The sequence below is a fragment of the Equus quagga genome, chromosome 1, assembly GCF_021613505.1.
Source record: "Equus quagga isolate Etosha38 chromosome 1, UCLA_HA_Equagga_1.0, whole genome shotgun sequence".
NCBI lineage: Eukaryota > Metazoa > Chordata > Mammalia > Perissodactyla > Equidae > Equus > Equus quagga.
Genome location: NC_060267.1, coordinates 135804238 through 135828118, shown reverse-complemented (window position 1 = coordinate 135828118; position 23881 = coordinate 135804238). Strand labels below are relative to the sequence as shown.

The following is a 23881-nucleotide window of genomic DNA, read 5'->3' as shown; positions in this document are numbered from 1 at the left end:
GTGTGTACTGTAAGAGAGCGAGTGTCAGCAGCACTGGGAAATCTCTGCACTGGTGACTATGAGTCTTTCCCCCCTTGAAAAGAACTTGAAGGTCACTTGAACTATTAAGAGTTGGAATTAAAATGAACATGGGCATAAGGCAGGCCAGAAGGAGGCCTGAGGGGATTCTTGTAAACTGAGCTCAGCTTTGGGTTCCAGTGTGAGCAGCAGCGGCCACAGAGAGCATGGGGCTTCCAGCTTCCCCTGGGCTGGGAAGGAGCAGTGGTTGTGCTTGTGGGTGGGCCAGACCCTGGCCTGCTCTGGACAACAGCAGTGGGCCCTCAAGCACCAGGTCCTAGACTTGGGCCAGGTACTCACTCTTCACCCCAGCTGGAGGACCTGCCTGCTAGGCCTGGTTGGTCTGACCTTGTGGCTGCACACCTGCCTAAACCTGCCTCTCATCTCTGTCTTCTTTCCTCCATCCTCCTGGCCTTGAGCCTCTGGGAGACCTCTTTCTTTAAGGATAGTTTCTCCTAGAGGCTTTTGAAACAATTATAAGAGACAAAGGATGTCAAAGATCTGGCACTTAGGAGGCCTGGGAAGTGTCAGGCCCTACACCCACCAGGAACCTAGATCGCTATGGCCTTCATTCCCAGCAGAGTGGTAGGTGGGACTCTGAGATCATGGCCACCTGTCTTCAGGCTACCCAATCCTCACCCCTGGGTAGACAGAGTGGATGGGAACCATTTGAAGTGAAAATATGAACATTATTTAATAACTGATCTTCTGTAATAAACCATTTGAAAATATTTTACAAGGAATCACACACACGATATTTTACAAAGTTTCTTGAGTTTTTTGTCACTGTTGTTTTTCTGACTTGTCTGTACAAAATAGAACAACCAAAAAAAAGGGCAGAGAAAAGGAAATGGCCCCCCAGTCCCCCACAGATCCCCCGAGCCCGAGGTGAGGGGGCAGCCAGGTCGGGTGGGTGATGAGAAGGATAAGACCCAGCTGGGGGTTGGACAACTACCTGATGGGGATTTTGCCTGTTTTTTAAACTTAAAATATATATTTTTCTGTATATGTTTGATTCTTTATTTTTATATTCTCCATTGAGCACCTGACTACACTACAGTTATACACACGCCCCCGCAAGACATGGCTGGCATCTAGGCTGGGTGTACAACATGGGCGGCCACCCTGGCACCAGCAGCGGGCATGGACCATATACACACACTGAGAAAGCGACAAGCAACATGACATTAATTAACGGAGTCATTAATTAATGCATCACCCTCCCCCCTCCTCCCAGTCCATCTGAGCCCCACGGCCACATCCCCCTGCCCTCAGTCCTCTACTTGCCCCCAGGCTGGGATGCCTTTGAGGGAAATGACCACAATGAATGGTGTGAAGAGATATGCCTGGGCCCAGCCTGTGTGTGTGCACAGAGTGTGTATATGTGTGTATGTGTGCAAGTGTGTGTTCAGCGGGGAGGAGCAGTTTGGCCTCCTGGGGACAGGGAGTGTCTAAGTGGGAAGGAGATGGGGAGTGGCATAGGCCTGTGTGTGTAAGGGCCAGATTGAGGATGGGATGGTCCAGCCAGGAGTGATTAAGTCACCCCCGCTAAGGCAAAGGGCAATGTGTGGTGAGGGTTCCTCTGCCGAGGGGTGCAGGCAGTAACATTTGATCCCACTGGGGGCCTGACACTAGTGAGAAATGGTTACAATGAGCACCTGGCGGGGTGAAGGGCATTTAGGGGACACTGGTGGCTAGGGTGAGACAGGGGTTTTTATCCCCTGCCCCAGCATTTGGCACTGTTTGACATTCAGCTTTAGAGACAGAGGACCAGCTGGGCTGCAGGTCAGATCAGAGGTGGGTGGTGAGCAGGAGATGGAGTGTGCATGTGCCAACCCTCCCACCAACCCCTCGCCCTGTGTAAGGCTTTGTGAGCCCCCACCCCTACCCCACCCCACCCCACCCCATGGTGTGTGCATGTGTTTGTGTATGTGTCCTCCGGGATATGTCTAATGTGAGTCCAGTTTCTGCCCTCAGGACTCCAATTATGTATATGGTTGTGTCTGAGCAGGTGTCACTGTCACTGCCCTGACACCTGTAGGGCTTGGGGTGGGGGACGTGGCTGTAGGCCTGAGAGGGACAGGAGCCCACTGGGGGCTGCCCCAGGACCTCTCTCCTGCCAGGATTGAAGCTGGGATGCACAGGCCTCAAACTGCCCATCTCAACTTCCTCCATTATTCCCAGGAAACCCAGATTTGGTCCTGAGTGGGGCAGAAGGGCCTGGTCAGAGGAGTCCAGCTGGGGCAGGGGCTAGGTCTCCCACACAAAGGGAGCCTCCGGTCAGGGCAGGTAGTGGAGGCCTGGTTTGACACCAGTACTGTGGCTTCCCTGTCCCAGCCCTCGGCGGTGGGTAAGTCCAGTGGGAATGAGGGGTCTGAGGACACTTTGACAGTTCAGCAGCGAGACGTGGCTTGGGGGCCAAAGACCTGTGGCGCCCTCCTTTGGGACCCTCCACTCCAAGGCGCAGACTCACGGGGCCTGGCACACCCAGGTCTTTGAGTGAGGGAGGGGGCGAGGCTCTAAGGCGGGGAGTGTGGGGCGGGAGAGCGGGGAAGAGGCAGGGAGGCCTGGGGAGCGCTCAGAGGCGGCGAGAGGCGTAGGCGTAGACTTGAGGCTGTGGCCGGGGAGGCAGGCCCAGGAGGAGCAGCAGCTGCAGGGAGACCAGGACGCCCAGCGACGGCGGGAAGGAGGCTCCACGGCCACAGTCTGAGGTATCTTCCTGCAGGAAGACAGAAGGAGCTGGTCGGCCTGGTAGGCCTGGGGCATGGGTGGGCGCAGGGCCTCACCAGCTCTGGGGAGGGGAGCGGGATGTCAAATCCGTCACCCCCTTCCTCACCGTTGCGTTGTAGTCGAAGCAGATGTGCGGACCTCTCCGGTATCGCGGTCTCTGTACCAGTTCACACTGCTCCGGGCCGTCCGCTGGGCATGGGTGGGGAGTCAAGGAGGCAGCAGCGGCACGGAGGGGGCGCACGGGGCGGGAGGGGGCGCGGGTGGCGGGGAGCGGCCGGGGCAGGATACAGTGTGTCTCCTTCTGCAGCAGCCGGCCTGCCTCACACTGACTGCACAGTGGCTTCTCCGCCACCACGAAGAGAAGGTTGGTGTTGGTCAGTCTCTGCGCGTGGAATAGCCTGGAGGCGGCGTGGAGAGGCGGGGCGTTGAGATTCGCCCCTCCCCTCCGTCCCTTCCCCGCCCCCTGCAGCCTCGGCCCCGCCCCCGGCCGCGTCCTCCTGGCAGGCCCCGCCAGGCCCGCCCTCAGCCCCACCCTGCCCCTCTGGTCCATACCCCACCCCCACCCCGGCCACCTGGAGCAGTTTCCGCAGTCGATAATGGCGTTGTAGGAGGCGTTCACTGAACCGAAGTAGTACTGGGTCTGTTTCATGACGCAGCTGCTCTCGCGCGCCTCGGGGTTGCTCTCGGCCTCCGCGGGGTCTGCGAGGGCCCAGAGTGCCTCAGCCCCACCCATACCTCCTGGCAGGGTCCTAGGCCTCAGCCTGGCCCAGCCCAAAGCCCCACACTACCCTTGAAGTCGGTCTCTGCTTAGATTGGGGAAGGGGGTTTGAGGAGGGGCCTCCAAAGCCCTGCCTACCTGCCTGGAACCAGCTGTGGGAGATGAGGCCATAGAGAAGCTGCTGGAACAAGGACCTGTAGGGTATGGGTCACTGAGTGAGAGTGGTCAGCAGAAGCCAGTGCCCTGCGCCGCTTCTCTTGAGCCCTCCTGGCCAAGGAGCACCCTCTCTTCCCCCTCTCCCCTCTAGGACTCACCAGGCAGCAGCTGAGGTCCACCAGGCCAGGTTAAGGAAGTCTGCAACCGTGGGCTGCACGGGAGAGAGGGGCATGGGCTACCACTGCTGCCCGTGGACCCGCGTCACCCCCAGCTCTCTTGTTAGAGGTGGGGGAGGGTGTCATCTGTGGGTAGGTCTCCCAGCACCCCCCATCTCCAGGGCAGGCATGGCTGGGGCTCACCACAAAGACCCCCCGGGGTGCAGCACCCAGATTGCCCTGGGGCTGGGGGGCACAGGCTGCTTGATAATCATAGGACTCCTTGCGGGTGTAGAAGGAATTATTGTAGAGTGCCATCATCAGGTTGGCATCCACCTCACTGAAGAACCTGCCCACCTGGGGATGCCGGGAGGGAGCAGTAGTCACAGGGCTGGCAGTGCCACACCCCAAGAAAGCTCAAATCCAGACCTCCTCCTTCCACCCTCTTCCCAACCCTCACCTGGTCCCACTGATGGTTCTGGTTTGACAGCACCAGGAATCCCCCGTCATCAATGAGGATACAGAGCAGGTCCTGAGAGGTGGGGAAGGAGGAAGAAGATAGGGAGGGGCTTGGGCCCAGACCGTCCTCCCCAGACCCTGGCAGTCCAGTGGTTGAGTGGAGGGAGCACCATTCCCCCTAGTTCTGGTAAAGTTGTGAAGTCAGGGTGGGATGTTGAGACCCAGAGGCCAAGAGATGAGCTAGGAGTTGCAGTTGAGAATAAGAAATCTGGGAGGGGGGTGAGCTAGGGTTCAGGACAAACGTACCTCATTGTTAACCTCACAGTCCATCTCACAGTGGCTGCTGGGGCCGCACTGCTGGGCAGAGAGCAAGGATTGTAAGGTGCCTACCAGTTTTCTCCCTCCCATCACCCTTCATACATCTGGGTCCCCAAGCTTTGTGCAACAGCCCCTGCCTCCCCATAGGTACCAGAGCCAATCTGAGTGGGAGGATTGGTAGGGCGACACCAGAATGGGTACTGCTGGGCTTACTGCCCCTACCCCAAGTACCTTCTGAGGCTGGTCCTGATGGGTACGGTTGCTGGCTAGCACCTTGAACTTCTCAGCCCAGGCCTCTAGGTCCAGCTTAACGCCTACCACTATGGAGCAGAGCAGGGGGCCATCAACGCCTGCCTGCCTGGGCAGCACCCTGCCCATTATCGTTTTCCCCGCCTCTGCCATGGGTGTTCACCTGCTGGCCTCAGTGTGCGTCCACCCAGGCTGAGCTCCACAGCCGTGCTGACGAGGATGCCCACTGTGTCATTCTCCAGCTCCAGTGGCCTTAACAGAGCTGGGGGTGGGGTGGGGCAGGGTGGTCAGGAGTGGGGGCTGGTGGCCACACTGACCACTCTATGCTGGGCCCTGCAGACCCAGGAGCCCAAGCCAAGGCTGACCTCAGCCTAAGCACCCAGCACCCAGCATAGCATTTGGCACAGCCTAGCTCTCTCTTCTCATCTGCCTCAGTCTCAGCCAGCCTTGTGTTTGAGAGGGGCCTCAGAGAGCAGAGCCTAGTCCTGGCTGAGTAGACAGGGAAGCCTCAGTTTCCCACCTGCTACTGGGCACCTGGGAGGACACTCACCATCCTGGTGTGGGGGCTTGAAGACATAGCCGTGGTTATCCAGGCTGCGGCGGTAGAAGCTGGCATTGAAGGGCTCAGGGTTCTCTGTCCAGTCCTCAGCTGCCCTGGTCACCCAAGACAGGCAGAGGTTTGTGGAAGGGGTGGTTTGTGGAAGACAGTGGTCTCAGCAAGTGCAAAGAGGCCTCTGGGCAGCAGGACAGAAACAGGGTCCTGGGCAGGGGCAGGGTGTCAGGTGGGGGGTAGGTCACTTACTTGTTGGGGAATATGCGAGTGATGCCACCGTCGGTGGCGGCAAACACGGCCAGAAGGCTGTACCTGGGGGCAACAGGAAGGTGCAGTCACAGGCCTGCCTTTGGCAGGGCAGGGCCAGGGCCTCTGGACCCATCCCAGCCTCCTGCCCCCCACAGGCTGGGTGGTGCCTACGTGTTGAGATCCTGGTCCCGCCACACACGCTCCACCAGCTGCTGTGTGATTCCTGTGTCCAAGATCAGGTTGTGCAGAAGGAAGTTGTTGCCTGGAACGGGACAGCAGGGGTGGAGGGGGCATCTTCATGCGGCTCCCTGCCCACTCTTCCCCTACCCCCAAGGCTCCAATAGTAGCCTTCCCCATGACCTGGCCCAAGCCCTGCCCGAGGCTTGGGCTTGCATATTTCCACACCTGCCTGGTCTCTGGGTTCCTCTGGGCTGCCCCCATGCTGCCTGGGCACTGCCCAGACCCGGCTGCCCCACCAGGCACTCACACTGCTTGGAGTCTGGAGTCACTTTCTCCATGAGCTCAATGAAGTTTTTCAGGAACTCGGTGTTGTTGTCTGAGGCATTCAGGTCCTTGCAATACTCTCTGGGGGTGAGGAGGGGCAAGAAGAGTGGGCTTGGGGAGCTGGATAGGGCAGTGGGGTGGAGGCTTCCCAACAGGCCTGCCTGGCCATTTGCTGAGAAGCCCAGGCCTCAGGGAGGGACAGGTGTATCCCTACAGGCTACAGCCACTATGTGCCTGGCAGGCTCCCAGGTCTGAGTAGGGGCAGAGCTGACACGGGAATGAAGGTCTGCTCCCTCTACCCTGGTTCTCCCTCCAGAGCCTCCCACTTCTCCTGTGCAGCTGGACCCAGAGGGTGCACCTGGGAGGCTCCAGGAATTGCCTCACGGCCGGCCAGCTCATCCATGTGCATGCTGTAGCGTTCCCGTGGGCACAAGGTGGGCGTAGCACCAGCACCAGCTTAGTCAGCCTGTGTCTAACACCTCATCCTGCTGCGTCCTGGCTGTGCACCTTTGGGAAACTCACTCAAGCTTCCTGAGCCTCAGTTTTTTTCATCATACCACAGACTATGTCAGGAAGTCACTGAGAACACATGGGTCTTTACAGTGGCTATTCCCTCTGCCTAGAATGCTCTTCCCCCAGAGGTGGACAGGCCAAATCCCTCACCTCCTCAAACCCTTGCTGGGCTCAGGCTCTGGGTCCAGAGAAGATGGGGGCTGCGGGGTATAGGGAGGCCTGCTTGGGGCTCTGCTCTCCAAAAATCTTCACTGAGCAGTCCCTCTACCCTGGTAGATGGAGCTATTGCTCCTGCCCAATCCCTCATGCACACCCCTGCCACCAGAGACCTCCCCGTTGGCCCGTATGGCAGCAACTTTGTGGGAATTTTTTAAATGCACTGCTTGCCCAGGTTGTGCTAAGGCCCACCGCTTGGTGAGGGCACCTGGGACTGGGTCTCTGCCCTTACTTGCTCCCTGGCCCCCAAGGCCTTTGTGCAGTGTACAGCCTGCACTTCTGTGTGTGGAGGCCACAGCCTGATATACCCAGAGTGACACCCACACAGCTGTGCTTGAGATACAAGTCACCTGCAGCCCCCACGACCCACAATGTGTACATTTACATTTATGGGTTACTTTATTCATTCACCCAACAGTATTTGTCAAACTCTCCAGAGTCAAAGATACAGAGGTGACAAAAATGAATACAGTCCCTGCCCTCAGAAAGCTCCCTCAGTGTCATGTGGGCCATACAGGCCTTTTCACACATTTCCACAGTCACTAATGCACAAAGCGCACCCCACATTTACACTCAGACTCATACAAATGTACACAATGACTCACAAATACAAACACACATCTACAGAGATTCACAGAGAAATTTGTGGGTACATGCACGCACGTGCACACACGGAGGTTAGGTGTGTCCAGAGCCACCGTGTGGTGCCTGAGAGTGCCCATGGGTCTCTGTCAGCTGCACCCACCTGCCCTCATCTAAAGCCCAGGTCACAGGGGAGGGCTTCACCATCTGGGGGCCCGCTGGCCTCCTCAGATGTGGTACAACAGGCAGAGGGTGTGCACATGAGGATGTGTGTGTGCATGCTGAGCATGCGCTCCAGGGATGGTCCAGGCCTGGGTCTGTGCTGGGCCCTGACCCCTTGCTTGTCAGGGCAGCTCCTCAGAGCCCCCATCGCATCTTTTCCCCCACCCCCCTCCTCAGTGAGCCACCACACCTAGACTCGGCACTGCCGACAGGGGCTCTGGCTAGCTCGGTTCCCAGACCCACACAAACACTGACTGACACAGGACAAGGATGGGGTGGGGGTTGGGGAGGGCACCACAAACCAGAGCAGCAGCTGCCCAGGGAGGGGTGTGCTGTGGTCAAACAGCCCAGGGCAGAAAGGGCTTCTTCCTGGTTGCCTGGGAGGGCAGAGAAGGTCAGCAGAGAGTCCAGAGCCCTCCTCTAAGGCTTGGTGGGAGCTAGAGCTGTGGGCAGCTGGCCACTGCTGCCTGGTGTGGCTACATGGCCCAGGTATGCACACGGCCGCACATACAGGGCTATGCATGGGGTGGGGGCGACACTGCACAGGACACAGACACACAGAGCTCCAGGCAGCAGTGCAGGAGGCGGGGCCAGGGCGATCGGGGTTGGGGGGACACCTCAGCAAGGCCACACGCAAGCTACCTGGGAGCAATGAAAACATGTCCTTCAGACTCAAAGCTGCTGGGGAGCAGGAACTCAAAATCTGCAACAGAAACGGGGGGTTATCCGGCGGGGGCTGGGGAGGTGGGAGGCCAGGGGGCTCAGAGCTGATGGGGCTGGAGGGACAGGGAAGAGGGTGACTTGAGGGAGGGGAGACACCAGCAAAGAGGGAACCCGCCACTTCCACGTTCAAGTTCGAGCCAGAGAGAAGGGATGGGCGGGGTGGGGTGGAGGGCCTGTGGAGACTACAGCATCGCAGGAGGAGGGCAGTTATAGCCAATATGTTGCCCGGGCCTGGTCCTCTGTCGGCAGTGAGTCCCTTGGCGTAGCTGTATATGCTTCCATACGGCTGTATAGCACATATACACGGACACACACACACACATATATATATACACACACTGCTATATATATGCATGGTCTGGGGGAGGCGCCAGTCTCACTCTTATCACATCCGTAATGGAAAAAAACCGCATGCTGAGCTTCCTTTGCCTCCAAAGAGACTTTGAGGAAGGGAATTGGCTTTTGGCTGCGGATTTTTATCTCTCTTTCTTTGCTGCGGCTGTTTGCATTTTGGTAGGTCTTGCTTTTATTCTGTGTCAGGCATCAACATGGCCAAACCGCAGGGGTCTCTCACGGGCATGGACAGTCCAACCAGAGACAGTGTGGGCAGCTGGGGGTGGGCTGCAGTGCATTGTGGGAGTTCAGCAGTCCTCCCTAGGGTAAGAGGCTGGGTGAGGGGAGATCCTTGAGGTGCTTGGGAATATTCCTACACTGTGGGAGGAGAGCCTGGATGCTGGAAGGGGACAAGAGCACTGCTTGAACCTGCATACCTGCCCTCTTGGGCCTGGGGCATGAGAGGAGGTGGGGAAGAAGGGCTGAGTCTCCACCCTTTCTAGGACCCATTTGGGCTCAGAGCAGCCAGGGAGGAATGCTGGGCCTCCAGAGAAGGTGTGGGGTGCTACTGAGGGATCCACCAACTGGGCCTGTGCATGTGTATGAGAGTGAGCACGTATGCATGAGTGTGTAGTGCATGTGAGAGCATGTGTGTGTGTTTGCATGAGTGTGTATGTGTGTGCAAGTGTCTTTGTGTGCGTCTGTGAGTGATGTGGCCACATCACAGGGATGTGGCCACTGGGGAGTCCTCTGTGGCCTCTCCCTGCTCAGCTGGACCAGCCACCTCCCTGGTCTGCATCTGGGAGGTATCCCTCTGCTCTCAGCCTGTCGCACTCTGGGCAGTCCACCTTTTCATCCTTTACCCAGACTCTAACCTCTCTGTCACCCTAGGCTTTTATTTTTGCAGAAGAGGGGTCTCCCCTGTTCCCAAATATTCCCACAATGCACTGCAAGATTCCAGGGACGGGGGACATGGGGTGCCTGGGGGGGCTGGGCAGTCACTGGTTGGACTGTTGCTTTCTGATAGGATTGTGAGGCAGGGTTTGGACACAAGCCGACAGGGAAGGGGGGGAAGAGGATGAGGAGAAAGAAAAAGGAGATGGGGAGAAGGAAGGGAGATTATGCTATGGTTGTCATTGTTACCATGGCCCTGCATTTCTGGGGTCACTGGGAGGGCTGTGGGAGGGGGAGAGAAGGCAACTCAAGCCAGTGGGAGTAGGGCCCATCCCCACCCCGGCTAGTGGGGGTAAGCTGTATCCCCTTTACTGGACTAGGCTGGGCAGGGCCCCGAGGGCTTCCTGAGGAGCTCGTGCCTCCATGGGGACTGGGGACAGGACATTCCCTTATGGCTCTCCATGCTCCATCTGCCCAGGCATTCCTTAGGAGGGGCATCTCTGTGCACCAGTGATAGAGACCCTCGTGGGCTGTCCTCTCTCACTCCCCTTGTTCTCTGCCAGGGTCTGAGTTCACTTCCTGCCTTTCCTGGAAGTCTCTGGCTTGGGCATCTCTGAGTGCTAGAACCTTTTTTTTCACACCCAGCTGATTTCCTCCAAGCTCTTTTGCTGGCCCTTGGGGTCCAGACAGATCCACTTCCATTCCCGGCCAGGGTCCTGGTCCCCAAGTCTGCTTTTATTTCCTGGAGGAAGACCTTCTGCATACCTGACTACCCTCCCCAAGAGTAGTGAGCACCCCAGGGTAGGGTTGGGCCAGTGGACCTTAGCATGGTTTCTGGGAGTAGTGGAGGCAGCAGGGGACAGGAACTTCAACATCTAGGCCAGTGCCCATTATGGTCCAGTCTGTCCTGTTCTCCCAGTGGCCTGGCTGCTCCCCTATCCTGCCCCTGCCCCAGGATCAGGGTGTGAGGCTTCCAAAGACTTCTGTCTCCCCTTGGGAGGGCTGCCAGCTTCTAGAGCCACTGCCAGAGATGAGAGGAGGGAGAACTATCCCAGAGGAAGCCTCGTGTGCCTGGCCCTTTCCCATAAGCCTCACATAAGCCCTTCTGAGGACTGATCTACCCCTGCTGGGTGGGAGGTGGTGGAGAGGCATCCAGCCCTGTCCCCACTGTTGAGTTGTCTTGGAAAGACAGAGAAGGGTAGAGCAGGGGCCTCCCCAGAGGGAGCGAGGAGGATGAGGAGGGGGCCTGAGCTCTCAGAACACGCTGGAGACCACCCTGCGGGCAGGGCCAGGGGAAGGGCTAATGGCTTTAATGGGGTTTACGTTCAGAGGGAAGGCAAGAACTAGAGGAGCCAAGGGGATGCTGGGAGGACCCTGGAGAGCAGGGGTTTTGCTGGTCCTGGGCAGGGTGGGGGGCAAGCAGGGGCGTGAGGGTGGGTGGGGTGGGGAGAGGAGGGTGCACTGGTTCTGAATATACTTGCCCTTCAGTTTGCTGATTGGCACTGGGACAGTCCACCAAGAGAGAAAGCGAGGAAAACAGAAACAACAAAAACACAAAAACAAACGAAAGGGGGGGGGGGAGGGGGGGGGCACAAACAATATTTTATTCAATGGCTGTTTGAATGAAAATATTGTGTCTCATCATCATACCAAAAGGAAACTTTTTGCAAGAAAACGACATGAGAGAGAAAGAGAGAGCAAGAAAACTCAAAGTAGATGAGCCCCAGCCAGCCAGGCATGTGGGGGGCGCCCGGTGGGGCCGGAGCCCGGCCTCCCTCCCAGTGACCTCGGCGGGGCAGGCCCTGGGGGAGGCCCGGGTGAGGGGGACATGCAGGGATGAGCCACAGGCAGAGGAGAGGGAGAAGGAGGGAGGGAGGGCAAGAGGGGGAGAGGGAGGGAGGGGTGGGAGAGAGAAATGGAGGGAGTTAGCAGAAGGGAGAGGGAAAAGAGGGAGAGAGAGAGGCTGGGGTGCAGAGAGGGTAAAGGGGTGGGGAGAGGAGGAAGAAGCAGGGGTGGGGAGAGAAAGAAGGAGGGGCAAAAAGAGAGTAAGGGAGGAGTGGGGTGGGAGGGAGGTGGGAGGTCCAAGATGAGGGAGGAGGTGAGGAGGGAATGCGAGAGGAAGAGTGAGGGGGACAAAGGGGAGAGACCCTGGGAGGTGGCCCCATGGGGGAGAGAGCTGAGCAGGGGGAAGAATAGATGAGAGGAGGGGGTGTCTTCCAAGAATGCAGCCCCGAGGGGTGTGCAGGAGAGGCAGGCTAAGGAGGGAAGACACGGAGTAGGAGAAACCAAAAACAAAAACCTCAACAGAAACCATGAGAGAATGGTTTGGAACCAAATCTGAGAAAAGGCAAGCATGCAGATTTCCACAGACTTTCCGATGGCCATGGCCCGTGCCCCAGCCTGCGGGTGCCTGGGGGTGGGCAGACTGGACACCTTGCCGCAAGCGGCTGGCTATGCTGCCTGGGGCCGGCCAGGGTGTGGGGCAGAGGCAGGGGTGCAGGGCACAGGCAGGGGCTGGGCCACTTACACTTAACCTGCAGGATCTGGTCGCTGAGGTTGGCTTGGAGGTAGAAGGTGCTGTAGGGCGGGAGCACTAGCCCTAGGCTGGGGAGGAAGGGAGGGGAAGAGTGCAGGTCACTGCTGGGGAGAAGTGGGCCACACTGGCACCCCCCTCCCCATGGCCTTGGAGCTGGGTGGAGAGGCCTAGGGTGTGGCATCCTCTCCCCTGACCACCAGGGACAGCTTTCCCTGGTTAGCTGTGGGAGACTCATGGTCTAGGGGCCTGGACCTCCACTCCCCAAACTCTCCTGGAGGCCTCAAAAATCCCAGCCTCAAAGCAAATCCACCCACCCCCTCACCCCCAGCAGCCTCCCCCAACACACTACCTGCCCAGCCAGCCTCCTCCATCTGACCAGCAGCAAACTCACAAGGGGCAGAACACTGTCAGTGAGCTAGGCCATGGGGGCGTGCAGCCATGGGAATGGGGTCCACAGTCCCCAGAGACTCAGGCCATATGAGAGCCAGCTGAAAGCAGGGCTGGCACTAGCATGGAGAAGGGCAGTCCCGGGGGTGTGAATGAGAACAGCTCCAGGGAACACAGGCCTGCACTGCCTGGGCCTAACCTACAAGGGGACCCGCTCCAAGGCTGTGGTGCCTGTTGAGAGCAGGCCTGTGAATGTGTTGAGGATGACATCCTGGGTGCAGATACCCAGGGATACAATCCAGGCGAGAGGGACATGAGAGGGTAGCAGGCCTTGGGGAAATGTCAGATGTACTGTTTTGTCTCTGTTCTGCACTCCCAGGAGATGGAGCTTGTTCCTGAAGGGCTAGCGAGAGGCCCTGGTGGGACTGAGGGTCCTGGGGTGAGTAGTGAGCAGCCCCACTGGGATTTGACAAACTGGGATGGGAAAGGAAGGGGGCACCTGGGCTCAGACTCTGGGCTCTGGGGCCACCTCTGCCCCTCCTTGTCGGCCCAGTGCTGGCCCCACTCACCTGTAGTTGGTGCTCCTTATGGGCACCCAGGTGTAGTTCCGCATCACCTCGTCTATGTACCTCTAAAAGAAGAGGCTGGGTCAGGTACTTGGGCTAGCTGGCAGGTGCCCACTTGATTCTCTGTCCTCCCTCTACCACATTCTCACCTCGTCCAGGGACTTGACCAGTGTTCTGATCTGCTTGTGGCCCTTGTTACCATCGATCATACTCCGACGTATCTGGAAGGGACAGAGAGGTGAGAGGCAGGGCCCCTACCCTCCTCTGCTCTGGGTACACCCCATCCATACTCGCCTCCTTCTCCTTACCTCCTCCTTGTTCTCATCCTCCAGCTCTGCATCCAGGAAGTCCAAAGTCACAGGTTCCCGGAAGTTGGTGGTCTGCAGGAGGCAGGGCAGGAAGTCAGAAATCCCCATCTTGCAGGGTTACTCCCCACTCCAGGCCACCCATCTAGCTCACCTGAGGCTTGAGGTTGGGGTGCAGCAACACATAGCCATTCAGGTCAATGGCAAACACGTAGCCGTTGGCTCCAAGCTGGGGGTGTAGATTGGGGGCTCAGGGCCTGGAGGGCTGTTCAGGGATTCCCCGGGCTCTGGAGCTCTTCCTCGTCCTGCCTCCCATGCTGCTGAGGGGTGCTGTTTGCCTGCCTGGGCCAGGAGCCCCCACATGCCACACCGCCCCAAACCTGCCTCTCAAGCCAAGCCCAGCAGGCTGGTACCCCTCATGCACCAGCCCTTGCTGAGGCCAACCAACTCCACGAGACCACAATTCAATTTGACCTTCTGCAGTTCTTGCCCATTCCCTGGTTCTCATGGAGCTGTCAGTCAGCTGGACTGCTCCACTCCACTGGCCCCACAAGGCTGCTGTTGTCCTTCCCATCCCCTCCCCCGACACTACTGCCTCCTCTTGCTCCCCATCTCAGTAGAGTGCAGGGGGAGGAGTACACTCTGGGAACCCCTGGGGCGACCCTTCCAAGTGGAACGGAAGGGAAACTAGGTGGGACCCTGGACTTAGCCTTACCTCTCTGAGGTGGTTTTGTCACTGCACATGGAGGCCAATGACATGGGGCCTTCATGTGGCTCAGGTTTAAGCATGCTGTCACACATGCCTCATCCCCCACCCCTTTCACAGCCAAGACCCAAACTCCCTCTGCCATGGCCCTGGGCCAGCCACACTGATGTTGCCCCTTCCCTGGCTTATAATTCTGTTTTTCACCTTCAGGCCTTTGCCTAGGGAGTTCGCTCTGCCTCCAAGGCACGCTTTTCCCTCCTTTCTACCTAGGACACTCCTGCCTACAGATAGTCCAGGGGTTGGCAAACTACAGCCCATGGGCCATGTCTGGCCTGCCACCTGTTACTGTACAGCTGTCAGGTAAGAATGGTTTTTATATTTTTAAATGGTTGAAAAAGATCAAAAGAAGAATTATATTTCATGACATGAAAATTATCTGAAATTCAAATTTCAGTATCTACAAACAAAATTGTGTTGGAACACAGCCATACCCATTTATTTGTTTTGTCTTTGGCTGTTTTCTCACAGCCCAGCAGAATTAAGTATGAATATGAATATTTAGGCTGGCAAAGCCTAAAATATTCATAGTCTAGCCCTTTACAGAAAGTTTGCTGACCTCAGCTGGAGGCCCAAGGTCGCCTCCTCTGGAAGCCTTCCCTGACTGCCTAAGCTCAGTGGTCTCCATGTAATCCCCATCAGTCTCCTCTGCTGAGCCTGGTTTGTGTCCACGTGGGAGGCAGAGCAGGGCTGATGGGCAAGTGGACACTCACCGTGTAGTTGGGAGTCAGCCTCTTAATGTCATTCAGAGCCACATCTATGCCCATCACGCCCAGGATCAGCTGGTTCTGGGAGCAGAGGCATGGGAATCTGCAATGGGCTCAATTCCGTGGGGCCCCACTATCTAACCCTCCACACCCAAGGCCTCAAGGTGCTCCCACAAGCATCTGCCCCTGTCCAGTGTGCAGGCCCGCCTATAACCTCCTCCATCCCAGACCTGCTAGGGTCACGGCCAACCCTCCCCAGGTATGCCTAGCCCTTCCCCAGTGGGGGTCCTCACCTTCTTTTCTCCAGGACCATCCTGCGTCAGGTTGAAAACGGGGAGGGTCCCTGTTACCACCAACCCCAGTCCCTGAAGGGAGAGGAGGATGAGGGGTCAGTCTCCTGTGGCCAGCCATGCCCCGACCCTGTGTTCAGACCAGGGGCTCAGGCATAGGCCACTTCCCTTTCTCCTCTGTTTGGTTTACCCCCATAAGGTAAGTCCTCAAAGGACTTGACTGTGGGTACATCCCTGGGGGAAGGTCATGAGCCCCACCCCTTCCTTGCCCAGAGACCTTACCAGTGCATCCTCATACACGTTGGTCCATTGCACCTGCTTGGCCTCCTTGCCCGCCAGCACCATGGGCCTGCCCAATACGTCTAGATATTCCTGGGGAGGGAGTGGCAGGCAAGGGTCCTGAGTTGGCCTGCCCCTCCTGTGGCACCTTCCCTGTTCTGCCTCCCTCTGCATCAGAACGCCACCAGGGGGTGCACTCACCCCACAGCAGCCCATCCTTCCCGCCATCCCGTGGAAGCAAGAGGCTGGGAGGAGGATGGGGGCCCCCCCACAGTCTCACCTGCGTGTTGATGCGGATGGCGCCGATGGAAGGGATCTCAAAATAGTAACCTGTGAGGGTAGGGGAGGCAGAGGTAGGCCTGAGTGGTGCTCAGGACCCATGGCACTGGGAGCCCTATACCCTAGGCTGTGTCTGCAGCCCTGACTTGTCGCTCAGGCTTCCTTTCTTTTTGGTGTCACTCACCCCAAACTCATGTCCCTTTAGTGCTCTCTGCCATTGCCTGTCAATGGGACTGATGCTATGGAAGAGGCTATGAATGCAGATGTATAAGGAAGCAGAGCTGGGTGGAAGGGAGGAGCCTGAGGCCTGAAGTTCCTTATTCTAGGATGGCAGTGACATTCAAGAGTCCACCCAGGGCCAGGCCCAAATGCACAGAGAGATGAACTGACCAGCCAACATATGCAGGAACAGACAAGCTGGGAGATGGATGGACAATGGACAGACAAATGGGCAGAAAGATGCTCAGTCAGACGGAGAAGTTAGGAAGCCAGATAGACAGATGGGCAGTCACATAGATGGAAAGATAGACAGTGGATAAATAAGCAGCTGGCTAGCTGGACATAAGGAAGGACAGGTGGACAACCAACCCAATGGACCGCAGGACATGGCAGGCAGGCCCCGTGGCAGTGGTGCCTGGATGAGGTACCTTTGTTGGCGCAGGCCATCCACTGCAGGGGTGTGACATCGTAGTTGTGCTGCCCCACGGAAAAAGTGAACACGCGTACCTGTTTGGGGCTTGAGGTTACTGCTGCAGCTGCCAGAAGACAACCCTCCCCTGTACTGGGCCCAGGTCAGGGCAGCCCCCACCTGGGCTGAGCCTCACCGTCCGGTTAGGCCAATTGTACTTCTCAAAGACGTCCTGCACGCGGTCCTCACCGCCGTCCGTGAACATCATGATCATCTTATTGCAGTTGGCACGAGTGATGTTGGACTGGGCAGGAGTAGGGCTGGGGTCAGGCGGCTCTTGGCCCCTCCCTGGTCCAGGCAGGCCTTCCCCCTGGCAGACCTGGCCCTCTGGCCCTCCTCCCCAACAGCAGATGGTGCTATCTGCCTGAGCTGCCTGTTGGGCGCTAACAAGGCCATCCGTCTTGATTTCCCTGGTGTCACCAAGCCCTGGCCCTCGTCCGCCCCCAGCCGCCTGCTTGCCCACCCATGGGGCTCACGTTCTGTAGCTGGTCGAAGGCATACTCAAAGCCGGCCTTGTAGCCTGTGGTGCCCTTGGCCACCATGCCCTGCACAGCTTCCTTGAACACCTTCTTGTTACGCACATTGGCCTGCACGAGGTGTGTGAAGCATGACACAGGCTGCGCCTTCTCGTTGAACTGCAGTGACAGTGAGGGCAGTGAGTGGCTTCAGGCTGGCCAGGGCAGGCAGCTGTTGCACAGGGCAGATGGAGGTAACCCATTCCTCACCCACCTGCCCCCCTGGCACTCACTGAGGCCACATTCACGTAGTCATCGTCGGACAGCGTGTCCAGCATCTCACAGACAGATGTCTTCATCAGCTTCAGGGTCAGGCCGCTCACGCTTCCACTCCTGGGGAGTCATGGAGGCAGCAGGTAGGCCTCAGGTGTTCTCCTGCTGTTCGCCCATGATGTTCCTGGGCAGCAGATTCCAGCCCTTGCCCCACCCCCACCCCACCTGCCAGCATTGCTCACTCACACATCCACAATGATGACCATGTCCTTGGGCGACGAGGCCCCCTGGATATACCTGCTCAGGAGAAGCATCAGTTAGAGCTAGCCTCACTGGGACCTTATGTCCTTCCTTCCTTCACCCACATATTGATTCAACATTTTCCTATTGAGCATCCACTGCATGGGCCAGGCAGGGTTCCTGGCACTGACAATACCGTGTTTAATAAAACAGCCAGTCCTTGCCTATGACATGAGTGACCTGGTCCCTCAGAACATGAACAACCCCAAGAATGGGTGAGCAAGTGATCCAGAGCGGAGGCAGGAGGCATATTCCCTGGCCTCCGGGGCTTGTCATGTCTCCTGACCCAGGCTGAGGTCCCAAGGGCAGAGCCCTACCTGTGTATGAGATTGAACAGGTGGCAGGGAGGAGGTCACAAGGTATTGCAGGAGAGGCAGAGCAGAGGGTAGCAGTGTCTAGGGCTCAGATGGGTGGTGCAGGGGCTGTCCAACCCCACACAGGATACATCCACCCTTGGGAACCCCCAGTGGCCCAATCCCTTGGGCCTGAGGGGGTGGAGAGCTGGGCAGTAGACTGGGGGCAGAGGCAGCTGGGAGGCCTGCTGGGGTGATGGGATCCATTTTCCAGTGGCAACGATGTGTGAAATGAAAATTGGATAGAGCTGGCTGCGCCCTGCTTGGAGGCCTGAATAGCAGGAGGGAGGGGAGCAGGCAGGAGAGGAGAGGAGGGGAGCTGAGAGGGTGTCCCTGCCCAGCCCCTCCTTTCTCACTCACCAGGGTCTCCTTCGGACATCGTACAGGTCGATTTTCTTGGGGGCTCGCCACGGGGTGGCTGTGGGAGGAAAAGAGGTGAGGGGGAACTGACAGGGAAGAGCCTGGGCCTGGCCCAGTCAGGCAGGCCTTGAAGGAGTGGCCAGGCCACGCCACAGAGTACACGGTGACCATCCCACCCCACACACCCCAGGATGAGTTGGCTGGAAGATGGAAGAAGGTAGGGTACTGAGGGGACAGGGGAGATGGGCTGCACCCACCTGGATAGTAGCGAGTGACTCCCGTTGCACTGCCGAAGACCTGCCACAGCAGTGTGGGGTCCTGCCTGCGGTTCTCGATGAACACATTCTCCAAGGCCTCTGTCCAGTTGAGCTCATTAAGGATGACGGTGGCTAAAGGGGAAGCAGGGGGCTGAGGTGGGAGGTGCCTGGGCTGGCCCCTTGCTGAACCTCACCACAACAACACCCATGTGTGTGCCGCCTGCTTAAAAAGCCTCACCTGCTCTCTGCCTTGCCAGGCCCTCCCTCATTCCCCAGGGCTCAGCTGAGGCTTTACCAACTCCTCCAGGAAGACTTCCTGGTCCTCACCCTCTCCCAAGTCATTAAAGAAACAGCTCAACCTACCCTTCAGCAGGCCCCACATGATCAAGCAGGGCAGCTGTAGCCTGGGGCTCCTGCGGAGGGACCACCCAAGTGGCAGAGAGCTGTGAGCTGGGATGCCCATCCAGCATGCTTTAGTTGGAGCCTGCGGCTGGTCCCTGGGGAGCTCACCCACTCAGCATGCACTCCAGGCCACAGCCACAAGAAAGCAATTAAGGGCCCGATTATGGGGCTGGAATTATTCAGCTATTAAGGTACTTGATAAGCTGGAAGCCACTCAGCTCCATGATTAATCAACTGGGGCCAGGAGCAGGCAGGGGTGGGGGCAGGGGCTCTTGGAGGGGCAGGGGCTGTGTGGTGATCCTGCTCCAACACAGGCACATGCACTTGCATGTGTGTTCGTGCACGTGCACACACACACACACAGGCTGCACTCCCCAACAGGTATACCTGCCTCTAACCTCTGTGTTTCCAAACAGGTGTGTGATTCCCTCGCCCCCAAACCTACCTGCCCAGTAGCCTGATTGCTGCCATGGGCACAGAGGCACACATGCTGATACCTACACACCAGTCTGCAGGAGGACACCAATGGGTCTTGCTCTCACAACCCCCCATGACCAGTTACCCCCACCTTCCCTTTCCCCCGACCTTTGTGGCCAGACTCACCCCTATGCACACTCACAGAGCAAGGCTCCTCTCAGATGCATGGACTGAAGCCTGCAGATCCCTCCACCTGGGCGGAGACTCAGGATGGCTTGAGCAGTACCCCACACCCCAAGGCAGAACAGCCCTAAATCTGACCTGCGTGTGTGCGTGGCACATGTTCTCACATGTGCAGTGTACCTGTCCCTGCATGTGGGACACTAAAAAAAACCAGCAGGAGTTCGACACCTGCTGCTGCCAGGCCTCTGTACCTCACCCTATCCCCTAGCGGCTCTGTCTTCCTTCAGTTTCTTTCCTCCTTTCTTCCCAGGTGGAGCCTGACACCGTTACTCAACCCCCCATGAACCCTATCAAAGGTCCACCCCAAATGAGAACCAGATAATGCTTTTTGAAGGCTCTGCTCTTTTCTTCAGAGCAGAGCCTCTGAACACTGCAACCTTTAGAGCAGACGAAGAGCTGTGATTTAAAGATAGAAATGCTCAAGGCTCTGCCCACAGCCTAGGGAGAGCCGACACATTCCTGGGCACTCTTCCCTCTGCTCTCTCCTTCCAGAGTATGGGGCCCCTGATGCATCTTATCTGCTACCTAATCCCTCCCCTTCTGCTCTCACTCCCTTCTCTCTGTCCCTGCAGCTTCCCTTAACTGACCATAATGTGAAAACAAAACACATTCTAGCATTGGTTGTGCCTATTGAACAGTATGTTATGGTCCTGTTCCTAATTTAGAAACTTAGTGAGTTGAAAAATTTCTATTTTTCTTTTTAAGGAAAAAATAAAGTCAAGCTCTCAAATGTTTCACACAGTACTGTCTGTCCTGGGATGGTCTATCTGGCAAGTCTCACCCCTCACTGGGCCTCAGTTTCCCCATCTGCACACTGACAGGCTTAGAGTAGACTGTCCTGGAAGGCCCTCTAGCTGCTGACAGAGGGGTGTTCCTGACTCAGGTCAAGAGCCAAGAGAAGACCTCTGCCCTGGCTGGGCGGTCCCTGCAGGCATCCATGACCACATGCATATACATGCATTCCCTGCAAGACACACTTGTGCAAATACTGCAGGACTCCCCCCACCTCGGCCTGCAAAGGGCCTGCTACTCAGCACCAGGCACAGGCACCCGCGCCCACAAGCACACACTTTCAGATCACACTGAGTTGGGAAACGGGGACCATGCCCCCTCAGGCAGGCGATTACAGATTTAATTAAAAGTGACACAGTAAATAAAAAACATATAAAATGTAATTTGTGTGGGTAGCGAGGGGTGACTGGGGAGGGCAGTGTGGCTCCTGTTTTAATTAGCGTGCCTGCCTGTGATAGTGCCCCTCGACTGGCTTGGGCAGGTGGCCTGCAGCGGCCTGTGGGGAACGTGGGAAGAACATCTACTCTCATCTCCCCCCGACTGCCCCAAGGCTGCTCAGGAGGCCTGGCTGGCCCTAAGGGTGGAGGGGGCCTCCATGAGGACCCTGGAGGATTCCATGCATTCTGGAGATTACCCAGAAGCTCTGAGATGTTTGGCCCAAGACCCTCCATTCAGTGGGCCCCTTAGATTCTGAGGCTACACGGTAAGTGCCAACAAAATTATGTTAGAACCAACAGACCCCAAGGCCTTAAATCCTGCTGTTAGAGCTCCCCATCCAGTGTCTAACTCTTGGCCTCCTCCCCCTCTACCTCCCAAGATCTTCAGGAAGTTCCTCCTTATGTCTGACTCAAATCCTTCTAGCTTTAGTGACCTGGTTTCCTCATTGTGCAAAGCTGCCCCATCCCTGGAGCTTGGAATCTCAACCATCCTCTACCCAATCCCCCTTCCCCACATCCCCCTGCTGACCATCCCTCTCCCCCGAAGGGAGGTGTTACAGGGTTGGTGTCTGTGAGTAAGGAGTTACTCCCTGTTCCCCAGCCCCTGTGTCCATCTGATGTGGTAGCTCTTCAACCATTCCTACCTGGGGCCAGGGGGAGTGTGGGGAGGAGCTGCTCTGGGAGCAGGTGGGGACTTGGCCCAGCATGTGGGGAAACAGTTGTGTGCACATATTTGTGTGGGCATGTGTGTACACATAGGCAGAAGACTGTGCATGCATGGGGGGGAGAGGCTTGGTGTTTTGTAGTTTGCTAAGAGTCAAGGGGAGGCTGCACCTGAGAATGGCTTGAGGCCTGCCTGTAGGCAAGTCTGAGAGGTGACCTTGGGGCAGGGGGCTGAAGGTGGATGGTGCTAGCTGGGCACCTGGGACCTGGCACTCCCGGGCAATGGGTCTTGCCGCCATGGTGGGTTGGGGGTCTGTTCCCGATTGCTCTGCACACTCACAGCCTTTGTAGATATCCGTGGGGATCTGCACGGCCGTGTATGAATAGTTGACCTTGTTCTTGAAGTTTGAGTCCTCAACGAAGTCCAGCCTTAGATTGCTGGCCTTGGACCCCCTCTCCACATCCTCGCTCTCAGGGTCGTCCTGCAGAAAGGGGACCCCCAAAGATGGCAGTGTCAGGGCTGGAATATGGTGGAGAGGAGTGGGGTAGGCCTGCAGGGAGGGGAGGGCCAGAGTCTAGGAGATAAGGGCATCTCAGAATCAGAGACTACTGCAGTGAGAGCCAAAGAGAAAGATGGAGACAAAGGAACAGATGGACACAGGGTGTGGACTCCTCACCCAGGAGGCCTGCGACTCCCACTTGCCTCTGCCCACCCCACCCACCATCCCCACGTTTGCTAAACCCAAATTTCAAAACCAAAACCAAACTCTCCCCTTCCCCACATCCTTGAAAACCAATTATCAGCAAAGGAGGCAAATCTCAGAGCCAGTGAGGAGCGGGCTGCAGCCCTCTGCTTACCAGGACATGCCTTGTGCAATCACAAGGAGGACTCCACAGCCCTTCCCAGGAGCTCTGCAACCCACACCTGCCTCTGGGCCCTGCTCTTCCCCTGCATGGGGTTCCTTTGGCACCATGGAGAGGGCCATAGCCCTATCTTGGGGGAGGGGCATCACCCCCTCAGCAGGGTGGCTCTAGGGGCTGAGCTGCGGGAGACCCCTGGGGAGAGCTGGCCTCGGGTAGGAGCTAGCATTGAGAGCTGGTGACCTCCGGAGGGAGGGTCTATGGCGCTTGCTAGCAGCAGGACTGTAAAGGCCCCCGCTGACTTTCTAAAATGAGCTGCAGCCGTCTGACAGGTGCCAATTATGGTAGCTCTCGGCCGAGCAGGCAGGGCATGTGCCGTGCACCCCCGCCCACCACCACAGGCTGGCAGGAGTGGGTCTGCGACTACAGTGTTGATGCAGCAGGGGAGGAGGGGTGGGCAGGCACGGGTGCAGGTGTGCAAGGGGGAAGGGAAGATAGTGGTACAGAGTGAAGGGGAAGACAGGGAAAAGCCAGAAGGGAAGGCAAGGGAAGATGGAGGTGGGGCAGGGGACAGAGCTGGGGGGGCTTTGTGCTCTGGGAGGAACTAGAGTAAGCAGCTGAACCATCCACATGCCCCCTCACTGCCCCGCAAGACCCCTGTGACCACCCTTAGCACCAGGCTCAGCTCATTTCCTCTCGCCTGTGGATCTCACGTGACAGCCCACCCCACTGTTCACTGGGTCTTGGGCATACCCCTCGTGTTCCTGCCTCCGGCATTTGCCCAGGCCATCTCTTGTCTGGGGAGAGGGGGCTCGAGCCTCCTCACCCAGCCAGATATGCTTTCCCCACCCTGGGAGTGCTCTGGGCCCACCCTCAGGCCTGGGGAATGCATTACTGCCTGGATGAGAGGTGCAGGGGGCTGGCCTGTGCTGGGGCTGGCACGGCTCTGAAGGGCCTGCAGCAAACCCCTTTTTCCTCTCTTCAAAGGAGGGTTTTGTATGGCAAGATCCAAGCCACCTGCTGCCCACCCATCCCCCCTCACCCACTGTGCCACCCCTCTGGCCACCTCGGCACGCCATAGGAGGACCTTCAGAAGCTCCTGGATGCTGGGTAAAGCCAGGGCAGGCAGGCGCCGAGCATGGAGGCCGGAGTGGGAAGCCGGCCGCCTCTGAGGCGTGAGCCACTCACGTTCTGCTAGGAGGAGGGGGAGGCGCGGGAGAAGAAAGCCCCCGAAATGTCAGCAGCAGATGAAGGGCACTGGAAATTTTAATCTCCCAACTTTCCCAACTAATGTGACATTTGGATTCCCTTCTGATAAGCTATCAGCTGGCGAACTTTTTCCTTCCTTCTTTCCCCCACCCCCACCCCCACCTTCTGGCTGGTAATTTAAAAGTAAATGGTCTAGAAAGATCTCTAACTGTACCTCTGGCAAAGATTAAAAAAACAAAACAACACAACAAGCAGTGGAGTCGGCACATGTGTGTGTGCTGATATTTACACCGGGGCTGGGCTGGGCTTTTGGCCTACCTGAACCCAGCCCAGCCCCAGCCACCGTGAATCTCCCTCCTTGGGCTGTCCCTAGCCCCCCAGCAGGTATCCGCCGGGCCGAGAGCAGGGAATCAGTGATTTAGAGCCAG

General features: G+C 57.6%; 1 protein-coding gene across 1 annotated transcript in view; it reads right to left on the bottom strand.

Annotated features, from left to right (window-relative positions):
• Window positions 1-725: 725 nt before the first annotated feature.
• CACNA2D2 (calcium voltage-gated channel auxiliary subunit alpha2delta 2) overlaps window positions 726-23881 on the bottom strand; it is a 141235-nt gene continuing 118079 nt past the window's right edge. Inside the window, exons 10-42 of the mRNA XM_046686268.1 lie at window positions 21724-21865; window positions 18430-18561; window positions 18173-18230; window positions 17406-17456; window positions 17180-17279; window positions 16908-17066; window positions 16568-16675; window positions 16391-16469; window positions 15745-15794; window positions 15468-15557; window positions 15189-15260; window positions 14902-14976; window positions 13580-13654; window positions 13429-13500; window positions 13270-13341; window positions 13124-13185; window positions 12159-12235; window positions 8324-8384; window positions 6132-6229; window positions 5816-5906; window positions 5645-5707; window positions 5393-5496; window positions 5006-5104; window positions 4825-4913; window positions 4582-4629; window positions 4277-4348; window positions 4021-4173; window positions 3820-3872; window positions 3644-3699; window positions 3360-3486; window positions 3076-3185; window positions 2894-2976; window positions 726-2776 (exon numbers count right to left, since the gene is read on the bottom strand). Coding sequence (XP_046542224.1) covers window positions 2636-2776; window positions 2894-2976; window positions 3076-3185; window positions 3360-3486; window positions 3644-3699; window positions 3820-3872; window positions 4021-4173; window positions 4277-4348; window positions 4582-4629; window positions 4825-4913; window positions 5006-5104; window positions 5393-5496; window positions 5645-5707; window positions 5816-5906; window positions 6132-6229; window positions 8324-8384; window positions 12159-12235; window positions 13124-13185; window positions 13270-13341; window positions 13429-13500; window positions 13580-13654; window positions 14902-14976; window positions 15189-15260; window positions 15468-15557; window positions 15745-15794; window positions 16391-16469; window positions 16568-16675; window positions 16908-17066; window positions 17180-17279; window positions 17406-17456; window positions 18173-18230; window positions 18430-18561; window positions 21724-21865 — 2922 coding nt within the window. The 3' untranslated portion in view covers window positions 726-2635. The remainder of the gene's footprint in view (window positions 2777-2893; window positions 2977-3075; window positions 3186-3359; window positions 3487-3643; window positions 3700-3819; window positions 3873-4020; window positions 4174-4276; window positions 4349-4581; window positions 4630-4824; window positions 4914-5005; window positions 5105-5392; window positions 5497-5644; window positions 5708-5815; window positions 5907-6131; window positions 6230-8323; window positions 8385-12158; window positions 12236-13123; window positions 13186-13269; window positions 13342-13428; window positions 13501-13579; window positions 13655-14901; window positions 14977-15188; window positions 15261-15467; window positions 15558-15744; window positions 15795-16390; window positions 16470-16567; window positions 16676-16907; window positions 17067-17179; window positions 17280-17405; window positions 17457-18172; window positions 18231-18429; window positions 18562-21723; window positions 21866-23881) is intronic.